This window comes from Dendrobates tinctorius, unplaced genomic scaffold (assembly GCF_039654945.1).
Source record: "Dendrobates tinctorius isolate UK_male_01 unplaced genomic scaffold, ASM3965494v1 ptg000235l, whole genome shotgun sequence".
Classification (NCBI taxonomy): Eukaryota; Metazoa; Chordata; class Amphibia; order Anura; family Dendrobatidae; genus Dendrobates; species Dendrobates tinctorius.
In genome coordinates, this window is record NW_027361902.1 from 1,123,489 (window position 1) to 1,140,436 (window position 16,948).

Genomic DNA, 16,948 nt, shown 5'->3' on the forward strand with positions numbered 1-16,948 from the left:
GCCTCAGTCCAAGATGGTGCTGAGAGAGAGGAGGAGGCGGGAAGAAGAAGAAACACAGCCTATGCACAGAGGCTGGAAGTCTCAGCCCGGCTGAACAGGTATGTGAGGGGCATGGAGACAGATGAAGAAGGAAATGGAGGGAGTGAGAAGCACAGAGATGAGGAGGAAGACGATGAGGAGATGCCTGTGCTGAATGCAGAGCTGGAGCAGCAGGAAGAGGGGATGGTGACACTGTGCAGGCAGCTGAAAGTGCAGATGTAGCAGAGCCCACCCCGCGGGATGTATTCCAAGCTGTCTTATACTGCAAGACTGCCTTAACTGCTCTGACAAAGCAGGTGAATTGCCTGAAAGAGGAAATGGGAGGCATAAAAACATCTATGCAGAAAGTTACAGCCAGATTAACTGAGGTGGAGGACAGAGTTGGGGTAATAGAAGATCACTTAACCTCAGTGCAAAAGACACAACAACAGCACACTCAGAGGATCACGGTAGTAGCCAATAAAAATGATGACCTGGAGAACCGGTCACGTAGGAACAATTTGCACATTGTGGGCATCCCTGAGAGAGCTGAGGGTGCTGACCCCACAACCTATATTGAAACCTGGCTGCTGGACAAGTTTGGTGCTGATAACTTGTCGAGAGTGTTTGCGGTGGAGCGTGCCCATCGCGTACCCATGAGACCCCCAGTGCCGGGAGATGGACCTCGCACGATGCTAGCCAGAATCCTGAATTGCAGAGACAGGGACACTATCTTACGAAAGGCTGGAAAGTTGACAGATCTTAACCTGGAGGGCAAACGAATCGAAATATACCCGGATTACTCAGCCGAGGTGCAAAAGTTGTGACTGCGGTATGGCGAAGTGAAGAAACAGCTCCGCTCTTTGCATTTGAAATACTCTACAATTTATCCTGCTAAATTAAGAGTGGAAGCTTTTGGAAAGGTCATTTTTTTCCCGTCACCGGTTGAGGCTGCTTCGTGGTTGGAGCGCAACCGGAGCAAATTGAGAGAAGATAATGGTAATATGACCACATAACCCTGCTAGACTGATCACTGGACAGGGTCGTGGCGCTGCTTTACTCTGCGAAATAGGAGCGCAGAGGAGGGGGAGAACTCCCCACGGGGATCTACGTATTATGGTTAATTGTTTGACTAATGGTTCGGGACTATGCATACTGTTGACAATATGGCGGAGAGGCTGCCAATGATGGAGGACACGACGCATGTTGAAGTGCGGAATACTGAGAAGTTGCTCAGGTTCTTTGAGCTCCCACTCTCACGTTGGGGAGAGAGTGACAACTGCAAAAGGGGAAGGGTGGGGGGAGGGGAAGCGGAGAGGGAGGGGGGAGGTGGGTGGGGCGGATTTGTAGGGAGATGGGGGTTTTCATGCTGTTTGACCGGGTATGATTGGGACCACAATGTAATGATGTTACTTGATGATGATGGATTGTTCTTTCTAATGCACAATGAGTAACCGTACTGTTCGGATGTTAAGTTGGAATGTACGTGGTATATCTGATAAGGTTAAGAGGGCGGCTGTTCTGAATCATATCAAATCCTGTGAACCTATGATCGCGTGCTTGCAGGAGACACATCTCACTAGAGACACTATGCACTGGTTGTCAAGAGCCTGGATGCTAAAGACATATCATTCTACTTATTCCTCGTACTCCAGGGGGGTGTCAGTCCTAATACACAAAAACACACATTATGAAGAGCTGGAAGTGCATGTAGACAGTGAAGGGCAGTATGTATGGATTGCTTGCAGATTGTTCGGACACAAAATGATTTTAGTGGCTTTATATATCCCTCCACCTTACTCTAAAAAGAAACTACAAGCAGTACTGGAACTGACGGGCAGATGGGGGGAGACTCCGTTGTTGATTATGGGAGATGTTAACAACACTATGAATGATTATTGGGATAAAGTACGACCGGCAGGTACGGAAGCTGGACAGGACAGGGTGACTGCCTTTGGCACGTATGTAGGGGAACTTGGGCTGGTAGATCTGTGGAGAGTGCGAAATGAGGGTGAGGACTTTTTCATGTCATTCGGCAACACATGGAACAGTCGAGGATAGACCTGGCTTTGGGGGATACCGCTATGGACGGGATGGTGCGGGAGGTGGAATACCTACAGAGGACTCTCTCGGATCATGGTCCTATGGTGGTCACGCGTCTGGTGAGATCGGCTCAGGGTCAGAGGGGAGGTTGGCGTCTTCACCAGACGTGGCTTAAAGTGGTGGACATGGGTGGCATAACCAAAGAGCTAGAGCACTTCTTCCAAATGAACGAAGGGAGTACTGAGGCCACAACGGTATGGTATGCCATGAAGGCGTTTACGAGGGGACTTTTTATAAGTGAGATTGCGAGGTGTAAGACCAAAACTAAATTGGCAGATCAACAAATAAAGGATGACCTGACAAGAGCGGAGGCAGACATGATTTTGGCGCCAACGAGTGAAGCTCACAATAGACTAAAATTGGCTCAGGAGGCAGTTGATAAACTGCACATGATGCAAGCTGAGAGGAAAAGGGCATTTCAGCAAGCCCAATTCTTTGAAGAAGGAGAGAGAGTAGGTCACTTGTTGGCGGTGATATCTGCGGCACAGAGGGAGTCTTCCAGGGTGTATAAACTGAGAGATCAAACAGGGGCGACTCTGACAGACACAAAGGACATACTGGAGGTCTTCAAGGCATATTACATGGCACTGTACGGGACACAGAGGGTCCTGTGCCTATTCAAGGCGGGCTTGAGGGGAGACTCTAGCTGCCCTAGATGTGGCACAGACCAGGCCGGACTGTTACATATGTTATGGTCGTGTCCGCGGCTGGGGGCATACTGGCTGGTCGTTATCAACAAAATTGAGAGAGCTTATGCATGTACGCTCGACAGGAATCCAGTGCTGTGTGTTTTGGGGGAGGTGGATGGGATACCTGTCTCAGAACATTACAAAGTGGCAATAGCGAGGTTGCTGTATGTGGCACGCAAACTAATAGCACGAAAATGGAAGGATTCGGAACCCCCCACTAGGAGGGAATTTATTGCTCAGACACGTACGGTAATGCATTTAGAGGAAAGCATTTACAGGCGAAGGCATGGTGAAAGCACTTTCGAAAAAATATGGTCCGCCTGGATGGCGGTGATATGATTGCTAAGACTCTCAAGTATACCCGGCATCAGGAGTATTGGGGGAGGGGGGATGGCTTTGATTGTATTACTACAAGATATGTGAATTGTTACATGTATAGTGATATCCACTGTTTATTGTTTAAAATCTTTTGAAACCTAAATAAAAATAACTGGTTTTAAAAAAAAAAAAAAGTATTAGCGCTGAGCGTACGGCAGATACACCTCCGGATTCCAGCCCATGGAATATGTGCACACCCCCCGATATGGTCACCACTAACTCTCAGATGCCCCCAGACTACCCACTGCCATCACTAATCTGTTTCGGTCGATTTGACATCGTTAACGGCAGCTATCACTTAGAGGCGTAGTTTACAGAACAGAAGGAACCGAACTATTACATTTTATATTTAATCCAAAAGGAGGCAGTGTATGAAAAATATACAAAAAATAACAGGGATTATCAGGAGAACTGACTACACCGATCACAGAGACGATTCAGTCTAGCTGCAGGAGCGCGCGTCGCTTGGTCTGTCGATAAAGAGGATCCCTACATACAGGACAGGGAACTCTCTGTGCGAACAGCGATGATAATTGGGATCGGTCTTTTATCAGACCCTGAGTCCCACCCACACACCCCTCTACGATGACCTCACAAGATCCCGGTTGTGGGCCGGACTCAGCCCTTCATAATTTTAACCCCTTTCCTACATTAGATGTACTATTCCGTCCATGTGACCTGGGAGCTAAGTCCCAAGGACGGAATAGTACGTCATAGTGATCAGCGGCGCCTCCCGTGAGGAGCGCCGCTGATCGCGGCTATGTGTCAGCTTCTTATCACAGCTGACACCCGGCACTATGTGTCAGGGGTGGTCACGGACCGCCCCCGACACATTAACCCCCAGCACACTGAAAGCCCCCAACACATTAACCCCCGGCACACTGCTTTCAAACACGATTGCAGTGTACCGGGGGCGCAGGGAGGGGGCTCCCTCTGTGCTTCCCTGAGACCCCGCAGCAGCGCGATGTGCAGCGCTGCTGCGGGGGCCTCCTTCCCTCCAGGTCCCCGGAACCAATATGGCGGCGGGGGTCTTCGGGGCCTGCAGGGAGGCGGCCTCCTCACTGCCTGCACAGCGCAGGCACGAGGAAGCCTGTGCAGTGCCTGTGTCAGATCGCTGATCTAGCACGGCGCTGTGTGCTCTGTCCCCACATGAGGCGAATGGAGGTGTAGTTGATTGGGGCTGGGAGAGATTCCTACCTTCCGTTTCCTCAATGCAGAGCGGACAGGACCATTGTTGCTGTTCAGTGTTCGGAGAGATGATACACACGAAGAGTTGTGAAGTCCAGACTTGTTTATTGGAAATCTGGACATACAGCGTATGATTGGTGTGACGAGCGTCAGCTTACGCTGAGTCGTTTTCCTTTTGAATGAGTGGACCCTCTGGGCTGTGGCACCCACCTAGGGCGAGCTGACCTAATGAGAATCCACCCCCTATACAGGGAGAGTCAGGGGCAAGACCAAGGGGTTGAGCTGGACAGCAGCTGGACCAGACGGCCAGTTCAGGGAAACAAGACAAGGCGAGACAAGACGTTATTCAAGGAAACTTCATTAAGGAACACTTCTGGGTACAACAGGTGCAAAACGTGAACACAGAGAGTACATACAGCAAGGTGCGTGCAAGGGCACGCCGAGGTCCAAAGCATGAGGAACACTTCAGGGGATAACAGGTGCAAAACGTGAACACACAAAGTACATAGAGCAAGGTGCGTGCAAGGGCAAGCCGAGGTCCAAAGCATGAGGAACACTTCAGGGGATAACAGGTGCAAAACGTGAACACAGAGAGTACATACAGCAAGGTGCGTGCAAGGTCACGCCGAGGTCCAAAGCATGAGGAACACTTCAGGGGATAACAGGTGCAAAACGTGAACACACAAAGTACATAGAGCAAGGTGCGTGCAAGGTCACGCCGAGGTCCAAAGCATGAGGAACACTTCAGGGGATAACAGGTGCAAAACGTGAACACACAAAGTACATAGAGCAAGGTGCGTGCAAGGTCACGCCGAGGTCCAAAGCATGAGGAACACTTCAGGGGATAACAGGTGCAAAACGTGAACACAGAGAGTACATACAGCAAGGTGCGTGCAAGGGCATGCCGAGGTCCAAAGCATGAGGAACACTTCAGGGGATAACAGGTGCAAAACGTGAACACACAAAGTACATAGAGCAAGGTGCGTGCAAGGGCCCGCCGAGGTCCAAAGCATGAGGAACACTTCAGGGGATAACAGGTGCAAAACGTGAACACACAGAGTACATAGAGCAAGGTGCGTGCAAGGTCACGCCGAGGTCCAAAGCATGAGGAACACTTCAGGGGATAACAGGTGCAAAACGTGAACACACAAAGTACATAGAGCAAGGTGCGTGCAAGGTCACGCCGAGGTCCAAAGCATGAGGAACACTTCAGGGGATAACAGGTGCAAAACGTGAACACACAGAGTACATAGAGCAAGGTGCGTGCAAGGTCACGCCGAGGTCCAAAGCATGAGGAACACTTCAGGGGATAACAGGTGCAAAACGTGAACACACAGAGTACATAGAGCAAGGTGCGTGCAAGGTCACGCCGAGGTCCAAAGCATGAGGAACACTTCAGGGGATAACAGGTGCAAAACGTGAACACAGAGAGTACATAGAGCAAGGTGCGTGCAAGGGCACGCCGAGGTCCAAAGCATGAGGAACACTTCAGGGGATAACAGGTGCAAAACGTGAACACAGAGAGTACATAGAGCAAGGTGCGTGCAAGGTCACGCCGAGGTCCAAAGCATGAGGAACACTTCAGGGGATAACAGGTGCAAAACGTGAACACACAGAGTACATAGAGCAAGGTGCGTGCAAGGGCACGCCGAGGTCCAAAGCATGAGGAACACTTCAGGGGATAACAGGTGCAAAACGTGAACACAGAGAGTACATACAGCAAGGTGCGTGCAAGGGCACGCCGAGGTCCAAAGCATGAGGAACACTTCAGGGGATAACAGGTGCAAAACGTGAACACACAAAGTACATAGAGCAAGGTGCGTGCAAGGTCACGCCGAGGTCCAAAGCATGAGGAACACTTCAGGGGATAACAGGTGCAAAACGTGAACACACAGAGTACATAGAGCAAGGTGCGTGCAAGGTCACGCCGAGGTCCAAAGCATGAGGAACACTTCAGGGGATAACAGGTGCAAAACGTGAACACACAGAGTACATAGAGCAAGGTGCGTGCAAGGGCACGCCGAGGTCCAAAGCATGAGGAACACTTCAGGGGATAACAGGTGCAAAACGTGAACACACAAAGTACATAGAGCAAGGTGCGTGCAAGGTCACGCCGAGGTCCAAAGCATGAGGAACACTTCAGGGGATAACAGGTGCAAAACGTGAACACAGAGAGTACATACAGCAAGGTGCGTGCAAGGTCACGCCGAGGTCCAAAGCATGAGGAACACTTCTGGGTACAACAGGTGCAAAACGTGAACACAGAGAGTACATAAAGCAAGATGCGTGCAAGGGCACGCCGAGGTCCAAAGCATGAGGAACACTTCAGGGTATAACAGGTGCAAAACGTGAACACAGAGAGTACATACAGCAAGGTGCGTGCAAGGTCACGCCGAGGTCCAAAGCATGAGGAACACTTCAGGGTATAACAGGTGCAAAACGTGAACACAGAGAGTACATACAGCAAGGTGCGTGCAAGGTCACGCCGAGGTCCAAAGCATGAGGAACACTTCAGGGTATAACAGGTGCAAAACGTGAACACAGAGAGTACATACAGCAAGGTGCGTGCAAGGTCACGCCGAGGTCCAAAGCATGGTACGTGCAGATGGTAGACAGAGGCACGAGGACATCGGACTCTGGACAGCAGGCAACGATCAACCGGGACATCAGGTTCTGTAGCTCTGAAGGTGATCGGCAGGTTCTGGACATCCGGTAACCAAACCAGGGTTCCATGCAAGGAGACAAGACAAAGTTAGAAATAGGATGCGTGTCAACGAACACGCCCGGGTCAGGCTCACAGGATGGAGGCCTGCACATGCCAAGGGACAGGTACAGGGACGGCGGCCTGCGCGTGCGAAGAGACACGCCAAGGACTAAGATAGGGTACGGTGGAATTGGAATCCGGGGTGCTGGCATCGACCGACAGGGTCCAGGAATCAGACTGCGGAAATCAGCTCCGGACATCAGGCCGCAGTCATCTAGGACCTGAGGCAGCGGTCGGCAGATTACGGAATCCGGCAGGCAAGACAGTGGTTCAGAGCAGAGCAAAGTAAGCAAAAGACTTTGTGCAAGAGTAGCACAAAAAGGCACAGTGCGAAAACCAGCGTGCGTGCAAGGGAGCACGGAAACCACGTCTGGGGCACCGGCAGGCGGTACCGACGGTGGCATAAGCAGGCGGGCACGACTTAGAGGCGGCACAGCTGCGGCTCACACAGCCGGTAACCACTATAGCACTGGACGGCAGGCACGGCTGAGGCACACAGGCGAACACGACTAGAGGCGGTACGGCTGAGGCACAACAGGCAGGCACAGGGCGACCAGGCATGTGCACGGGGGCACGGAGCCACAAGGCAGGGCTAGGCAAAGGTACAGGACAGACGCGTGCGAAACAGCACGGCAAAGCCTAGTACGAAAAGTGCAAGGGCGCACAAAACATCAGAGACAAGGCATAGTGTAAGAGGCAGAGTCCTGCGCATGCAGAGGGCATGCCAGGGGCAAAGTACAAGATGAGGCCTGCGCGTGTGGAGAGACACGCCAGGGACAGAGTCTAGCAGCGGAGCGTAGGCCGAAGCCCAGCGCCGGGCCAAGGGAGAGCCTTGGGACTAGACAGAGTACAGAGCGGAGGCCTGCACGTGTAGAGAGGCACGCCAGGAACAGGGTACAGAACGGAGGCCTGCACGTGTAGAGAGGCACGCCAGGAACAGGGTACAGAACGGAGGCCTGCACGTGTAGAGAGGCACGCCAGGAACAGGGTACAGAACGGAGGCCTGCACGTGTAGAGAGGCACGCCAGGAACAGGGTACAGAACGGAGGCCTGCACGTGTAGAGAGGCACGCCAGGAACAGAGTACAGAGCGGAGGCCTGCACGTGTAGAGAGGCACGCCAGGAACAGGGTACAGAACGGAGGCCTGCACGTGTAGAGAGGCACGCCAGGAACAGGGTACAGAACGGAGGCCTGCACGTGTAGAGAGGCACGCCAGGAACAGGGTACAGAACGGAGGCCTGCACGTGTAGAGAGGCACGCCAGGAACAGGGTACAGAACGGAGGCCTGCACGTGTAGAGAGGCACGCCAGGAACAGGGTACAGAACGGAGGCCTGCACGTGTAGAGAGACACGTCAGGGACAGGGTACAGAACATAGCATAACAAGGAAGCATAGCGAAGACAAAGCACGAAGGACAAAACGAGACAAAGCACAAGACAAGAGACAGAATACGAGCACGGAGCGTGTGCAGAGACGCACGACTGAGCAAAGTGCAAGGGCACAGAATAGAGGGAGCAACCCAGCAGACCAAGCAGCCATGAAGGGAAGCAACACAATACTCAGGACCTGAGCAGAGGAAGGGGCGGCCTGATATTGGGCATAGCACCTCCACTTCCAGGTCAGGACCAGGGAAGAACTTCCAGTTCAGTTCCTCCAGGATCACAGGGAGCAGTCACATGATCAGAATTCCAGACATGCAGGGATGATAGCAGAACCAGTGCTGAAACCTAGGCAGGTCACATGATCAGAATTCCAGACATGACTAGATGATAGCAGAACCAGTGCTGAAACCTAGGCAGGTCACATGATCAGAGTTCCAGACATGCAGAGATGAATGCAGAACCAGTGCTGAAACCTAGGCAGGTCACATGATCAGAATTCCAGACATGCAGAGATGATAGCAGAACCAGTGCTGAAACCTAGGCAGGTCACATGATCAGAATTCCAGACATGACTAGATGATAGCAGAACCAGTGCTGAAACCTAGGCAGGTCACATGATCAGAATTCCAGACATGACTAGATGATAGCAGAACCAGTGCTGAAACCTAGGCAGGTCACATGATCAGAGTTCCAGACATGCAGAGATGAATGCAGAACCAGTGCTGAAACCTAGGCAGGTCACATGATCAGAGTTCCAGACATGCAGAGATGAATGCAGAACCAGTGCTGAAACCTAGGCAGGTCACATGATCAGAATTCCAGACATGCAGAGATGATAGCAGAACCAGTGCTGAAACCTAGGCAGGTCACATGATCAGAATTCCAGACATGACGAGATGAATGCAGAACCAGTGCTGAAACCTAGGCAGGTCACATGATCAGAATTCCAGACATGACTAGATGATAGCAGAACCAGTGCTGAAACCTAGGCAGGTCACATGATCAGAGTTCCAGACATGCAGAGATGATAGCAGAACCAGTGCTGAAACCTAGGCAGGTCACATGATCAGAGTTCCAGACATGCAGAGATGAATGCAGAACCAGTGCTGAAACCTAGGCAGGTCACATGATCAGAGTTCCAGACATGCAGAGATGATAGCAGAACCAGTGCTGAAACCTAGGCAGGTCACATGATCAGAGTTCCAGACATGCAGAGATGATAGCAGAACCAGTGCTGAAACCTAGGCAGGTCACATGATCAGAGTTCTAGACATGCAGAGATGATAGCAGAACCAGCCTCTGCTGGAACATAGGAAGGACACATGATCAGGGGTTCTAGACATGACGAGACGATCACAGAAGGCAGAGCAGAAGCGCAGGCATCCCGCAGCTCAACAGTCATGATAGCAGGATAGCAGACATGAGATGCGCGTGCACACTGCTCCAGGGGTCATGAGGCAAAACGGACATGGCGGACATGACAATTGGTAATGCAGTACTTCTCCAGAAATGCTGGTGTAACGACATGTTTGGTATCGCCGCGTCCGTAACGACCCGCCCTATAAAACTGTCCCATTAGTTAACCCCTTTAGCGAACCCCTTAAAAAATAAAAATAAAAAACGAAGCAAAAAATAATGATTTATTATCATATCGCTGAACAAAAAGTGCAATAATGTGCGATCAAAAAGACGCATATAAATTTCCATGGTACCACTGAAAACGTCATCTTGTCCCGCAAAAAACGAGCCGCCACACAGCGTCATCAGCGAAAAAATAAAGTTATAGCTTGCAGAATAAAGCGATACAAAAATAATTATTTTTTTTATAAAATAGTTTTTATTGCATAAAACCGACAAAACATAAAAAACGACCTAAATGAGGTATCGCTGTAACCGTACTGACCCGAAGAATAAAACCGCTTTATCAATTTTACCGCACGCGGAACGGTGTAAACGCACCACCCAAAAGTAATTCATGAAACGCTGGTTTTTGTTCATTCTGCGTCCCAAAAATCGGAATAAAAAGCGATCAAAAAATGTCACGTGCCCGAAAATGGTACCAATAAAAACGTCAACTCGTCCCGCAAAGAATAAGACCTCACATGACTCGGTGGGTCAAAATACGGAAAAATTATAGCTCACAATATGTGGTGATGCAAAAACTATTTTTACAATAAAAAGCGTCTTTTAGCGTGTGACAGCTGCCAAACATAAAAACCGCCATAAATAGTAAATCAAACCCCCCGTTATCACCCCCTTAGTTAGGGAAAAATAATAAAATTGAAAGAAAATGTATTTATTTCCATTTTCCCATTAGGGTTAGGGTTAGGGCTAGGGTTAGGGCTGAGATTAGGGTTAGGGGTGTGTTGGGGTTCGGGGTGGAGTTAGAATTGGGGGTTTCCACTGTTTGGGCACATCAGGGGCTCTCCAAATGCAACATGGCGCCTGATCTCAATTCCAGCCAATTCTGCGTTGAAAAAGTCAAACGGCGCTCCATCCATTCTGAGCTCTGCCATGCGCCCAAACAGTGGTTTCCCCCCACATATCAGGTATTATCGTACTCAGAACAAATTGCACAATAACGTTTGCAGTTCAATTTCTCCTGTTACCCTTGGGAAAATAAAAAAAATTGAACCTGAAGTAATTTTTTTGTTAAAAAAAATTAAATGTTCATTTTGTTTAAACATTCAAAAAATTCCTGTGAAGCACCTGAAGGGTTAATAATCTTCTTGAATGTGGTTTTGAGCACCTTGAGGGGTGCAGTTTTTAGAATGGTGTCACTTTTGGGTATTTTCTATCATACAGACCCCTCAAAGTGGCTTCAAATGTGAGGTGCTCCGTAAAAATAAAATGGTGTAAAAGTGAGAAATCGCTGGTCAACTTTTATCCCTTAGGCTGTGTGCACATGCTGCGGATTCTGCTGCGGTGCACAGGAGCATTAAAATCAATGGAAAATAAAAACCGCAGTGCAGACAGTGTGGATTTTTCCGTGCGGATTATCTGCGGTATCAAAACCTCAGTATGTCAATTCTTTGTGCGGATTCCGCTGCGGTTTGGCAGCTGCTCCATGGCAGGTGTCAAACCGCAGGGGAAAACCGCAGGCTAAACCACAGAAAAACTGCAGATAACCTACGGTTTTTTACAAATCCACGCGGAAAAATCCGCAGGACAATCCGCAGCGTGTGCACACACCCTTATAACTTCCTAACAAAAAAAATTTGGTTTCAAAATTGTGCTGATGTAAAGTAGACATGGTCTCCCTCTGCTTCAGGTCTCCCTCTGCTCCAGGTCTCCCTCTGCTTCAGGTCTCCCTCTGCTCCAGGTCCCTCTCTTCTTCAGGTCTGTCTGCTCCAAGTCTCCCTCTGCTGCAGCTCCCTCTCTTCTTCAGGTACCTTTCTGATCCAGGTCTCTCTTTGCTTCAGGTCTCCCTCTGCTCTAAGTCTCTCTATGCTTCAGGTCCCTCTCTGTTTCAGGTCTCTTTCTGCTCCAAGTCTGTCTCTGCTTCAGGTCTGTCTGCTCCAGATCTCTCTCTGCTCCAGGTCTCTCTCTCTGCTCCAGGTCTCTCCCTCTATGCTTCAGGTCTCTCTCTGCTTCAGGTCCCTCTCTACTCCAGGTCTCTGTCTACTTCAGGTCTCTCTCTGCTCTAGGTCCCTCTCTGCTTCTGGTCCCTCTCTGCTCCAGGTCTCTGTCTACTTCAGGTCTCTCTCTGCTCTAGGTCCCTCTCTGCTTCAGGTCCCTCTCTGCTCCAGTCAAACAAATAGAGCAGCGCTCTGTAGCGCTATAGCATGCAAACATGAAATCTGAAAATTGAATTCCATTACTGCACTAGAAATATGAAAAATTGAGAATGCTTAGCTGTCTGCTTCAGGTCCTTCTCTGCTCCAGGTCTCTATCTCTCTCTGCTTCAGATCCATCTTTGTTTCAGATCCCTCTCTGCTCCAGGTTTCTCTCTGCTTCAGGTCGCTCTCTGCTCTTGGTCCCTCTCTACTTCAGGTCCCTCTCTGCTGCAGGTCTCCCTCTGCTCTGGGTCTCTCTGTGCTTCAGGTCTCCCTCTGCTCTGGATCTCCCTCTGCTTCAGGTCTCTCTCTGCTCTAGGTCTCTCTACTACAGGTCTCTCTTTGCTTCAGGTCTCCCTCTGCTCTAGGTCTCTCTCTGCTTCAGGTCTCCCTCTGCTTCAGGTCTCTCCCTATGCTTTAGGTTCCTCTCTGATCCAGGTCTCTGTCTGCTTCAGGTCTCTCTCTGCTCTAGGTTCCTCTCTGCTTCGGGTCCCTCTATGCTTCAGGTCCTTCTCTGCTGCAGGTCTCCCTCTGCTCTGGGTCTCTCTGTGCTTCAGGTCTCCCTCTGCTCTGGGTCTCCCTCTGCTTCAGTACAAAAAGGGTGGGGGAACAAGAGGTGCAATAGTGCCCTATCACTAGTGACACTACGATGTGAGTGGTGTAATGCAGTTCCACTCACCTATTCCGGTTGTGTGACCCACAACTGGCTTGAAGACATAACACAGTATCAGCTGCTGCAGGACCTCCACCGACCACTCCAAAGTGGAAAAACTGCCAGAGAATATGGGAAGCAAGATGTGCCACAGTCCGCGCTGCTGAATCCACAAAATCACCTGGGATGCAAGATGTAGTAACAAAGTACTGCTTTATTCCTTCCTACGCGTTTCGGCGCCCTTCCTGGCACCTTCCTATCCCTGAGGAAGGTGCCAGGAAGGGCGCCGAAACGCGTAGGAAGGAATAAAGCAGTACTTTGTTACTACATCTTGCATCCCAGGTGATTTTGTGGATTCAGCAGCGCGGACTGTGGCACATCTTGCTTCCCATATTCTCCCTCTGCTTCAGGTCTCTCTCTGCTCTAGGTCTCTCTGATTCAGGTCTCTCTTTGCTTCAGGTCTCCCTCTGCTCTAGGTCTCTCTCTGCTTCAGGTCCCTTTCTGCTTCAGGTCTCCCCCTGCTTCAGGTCTCCCTCTGCTTCAGGTCTCCCTCTGCTTCAGGTCTCTCCCTATGCTTTAGGTTCCTCTCTGCTTCAGGTCCCTCTCTAATCCAGGTCTGTCTGCTCTAGGTTCCTCTCTGCTTCGGGTCCCTCTATGCTCCAGGTCTCCTTATGGTTGAGGTCTCCCTCTGCTTTCTGTTGTGAGCTCTGGACTCTCCATTTACTATTGTGAGCTACGGACCCTTCTCTTTCTGTTACATTTATGCGACTTTACTGAAATATTACAACTCTGTGTAGGGAACAAACTGCTGGAAAACATATCTTTAAATCCATATTGAAACAACTTTCTGTACAATGAAGCAGAGTGCATCCCTCCTGCAGCCAACAACGCTGAACGGGAAAACCTAACTGCTGACACATTAGTGATGTAAGACTGCAAGTGTCCATCTATCCTGCAGTATATCTCTGTAAAGAGTACATCCTGCAGAATATCTCTCCTCTCAGCCCCTGCATACAGCCCACCCTGCAGTATATCTCTCCTCTCACCTCCCTGTATACAGCCCATGCTGCAGTATATCTCTCCTCTCAGCTCCCTGTATACAGCCCATCCTACAGTACATCTCTCCTCTCACCTCCCTGTATGCAGCCCATCCTGCAGTATATCTCTCCTCTCACCTCCCTGCATGCAGCCCATCCTGCAGTATATCTCTCCTTTCAGCTCCCTGTATACAGCCCATCCTGCAGTATATTTCTCCTCTAACCCCCTTGTAGACAGTGCATCCTGCAGTGCATCTCTCCTCTCACCTCCCTGTATACAGCCCATACTGCAGTATATCTCTCCTCTCAGCTCCCTGTATACAGCCCATCCTACAGTATATCTCTCCTCTCAGCTCCCTGTATACAGCCCATCCTCAAGTATATCTCTCCTCTCACCTCCCTGTATGCAGCCCATCCAGCAGTATATCTCTCCTCTCACCTCCCTGTATGCAGCCCATCCTGCAGTATATCTCTCCTCTCAGCTCCCTGTATACAGCCCATCCTGCAGTATATCTCTCCTCTCAGCTCCCTGTATACAGCCTATCCTGTAGTATATCTCTCCTCACAGCTCTCGGTATCAAGCCTATTTTACAGTATATCTCTCCTCTCACCCCTGTATACAGCCCATACTGCAGTATATCTGTCCTCTCACTTCCATGTATACAGTCCATCCTGCAGTATATCTCTTCTCTCAAGCCCAGTTTACAGCTTATCCTGCAGTATATCTCTCCTCTCACCTCCCTGTGTACAGCTCATCCTGCAGTACATCTCTTCTCTCAAACCCTGTGTACAGCTCATCCTGCAGTATATCTCTTCTCTCAAACCCTTGTATACAACCCATCCTGTAGTATATTTCTCCTCTCACCTCCCTGTATGCAGCCCATACTGCAGTATATCTCTCTCCTCACAGCTCCCAGTATAAAGCCCATTCTGCAGTATATTTCTCCTCTCACCTCCCTGTATACAGCCCATCCTGCAGTATATCTCTCCTCTCAGCTCCCTGTATACAACCCATCCTGCAGTATATCTCTCCTCTCACCTCCCTGTACACAGCCCATTTTGCAGTATATCTCTCCTCTCAGCTCCCTGTATACATCCCATCCTGCAGTATATCTCTCCTCTCACCTCCCTGTATACAGCCCATCATGCAGTATATCTCGCCTCTCTAACCCTGTATGCAGCCCATCCAGCATGTTATCTCTCCTCTCACCTTCCTGTATACAGCCGATCCCGCAGTATATCTCTCTCTCACCTTCCTTTATACAGCCCATCCTGCAGTATATCTCTCCTTTCACCTCCCTGTATACAGCCCATCCTGCAGTATATCTCTCCTCTCACCTTCCTGTATACAGTCCATCCTCCAGTTTATCTTTCCTCTCACCTCTTAGAAATCAGTCCATCCTGCAGTATATCTCTCCTCTCTACCACTCTATACAGCCCATCCTGCAGCATATCGCTCCTCTCTGCTCCCTATATGCAGACCATCCTGCATTATATCTCTCCTCTCAGCCCTATTATACAGCCCATCATTCCTTGGTTTTGGCTCTGCCCCTTCCAGCTCCGTTCCAGACATGTTGCAGAGCAGAGCTGTGCTGGAGCGAGGAAACATAATTTGTATGGAGCTGGGAATAGCCGGCCCGGGGAAGAGACGAGCCTGGAACTGGAGCTGAATCAGCCAGACTCTAATACCGCTGCCAGTGTTGCGAGATCTCTTCATTGACAGAATGCATGGACTGCAGTCATCTGCCGGCGGTGCGGGATCTCTTCAGTCACAGGATGCGCGGTCTACAGTCATCTGCCAGCGGTGCGGGATCTCTTCAATGACAGGACGCCCGGTCTACAGTCATCTGCCGGTGGTGTGAGATCTCTTCAGTGACAGGATGCCCGTGTAACAAGGATGGTCTGGGGTGGTAGTCCTGACTGAGTTCACCCACAAAACACAGTCCACAGACACCTTGGCTCCTTTTACATGAAGCACAGGATGGACACAGCTCCCCCAGGAGTTAACGCTTCTTTCCTGTCACTGCAGTACAGGCAATCAGGATCCAGGGTTGTGGTACTAGCAGGTACGCAGGATGCAGTGACGAGTCGCGAGTCGGTTAGGGTGTTTTTATAATAACGTTTATAGGCCTAGAGGGGACTTTCCTCAATCTCAGCCTGTTCAAACAAAAGGGGTAACAAGGGTTGCCCTTGCAGGGGCTCAATACAATTCACACAAACAGTGGAGAACACGACTACGTCTGGCGAGAGCCAGTCACTATAGGGCTGCGGTATGGCCGACTACGGGTGCTTAACTATATAGTCAACTTAGCCGTCCTGATGTCCCTCGGTGTTCTGGATGGTGGTTCTTCGACCGTTCCGCCGCTCCTGTGGCGCTGGGGCACCTCTGGCCCCGGAGGAGTCCTTGGACGAGCAGGCCGCAGCCCCTGGACGGGGGCAAGCAGCAGCGATGCGGGGTGGCGGGTGACAGGCCACCTTGTGCAGCTAGCCACTGCGACGGGGACTCTGCGGTGAGCAGAGGCTCGGCCCTTGCCGCGGACCGGAGTGAGACAGTGGTGGCCGCCGACGGCACTGGACTTGCCGCGGCCACTGGTGAGAGCAGGGTGGCTGCGGGTGGCAGGGAACAGGCCGCAGCCGAGGGCTGGAGCGGGGAGGCAGCGGCCGCGGGTAGGCCGCAGCCGAGGGCTGAGGTGAGGCGGCAGCGGCCGCGGGCTGAGCTGGGGTGGCGGTGGCCGCGGGCTGGAGCGAGGCGGCAAGTCCCGGATGGTCGTCTTGGTGCCGTCCCTCTGAAGTCCTCAGTGAGCGTCTTCCCTTGGCACTGGTAAGTCGTTCTAGCTTTCAGTCGCTCCCACGGTCTCCTGCTGCCTCTGTCTCAGTCTGCTGACTCATCGTGATGGGCGCTCCCCACCCCTTGGATACTGGCCCCTCCCCCAGCCCATCTGTCTGTCACAACAGTCCGTT

The 16,948-nt window shown here is 50.9% G+C and overlaps 1 protein-coding gene across 3 annotated transcripts in view; it reads left to right on the forward strand.

Moving 5' to 3' along the window:
• Window positions 1-16,948, forward strand: part of SLC39A4 (solute carrier family 39 member 4) — a 138,125-nt gene that overhangs the window by 68,607 nt on the left and 52,570 nt on the right. Inside the window, exon 1 of one of the 3 annotated variants that reach the window (XM_073556538.1) lies at window positions 9,858-10,009. The exons of the other annotated variants lie outside the window; for them this stretch is intronic. Within the exon in view, the coding sequence (XP_073412639.1) occupies window positions 9,991-10,009 (19 nt within the window). The 5' untranslated portion in view covers window positions 9,858-9,990. Of the gene's footprint in view, window positions 1-9,857; window positions 10,010-16,948 lie in introns of those variants that run through there. 3 annotated transcript variants of the gene reach the window in all.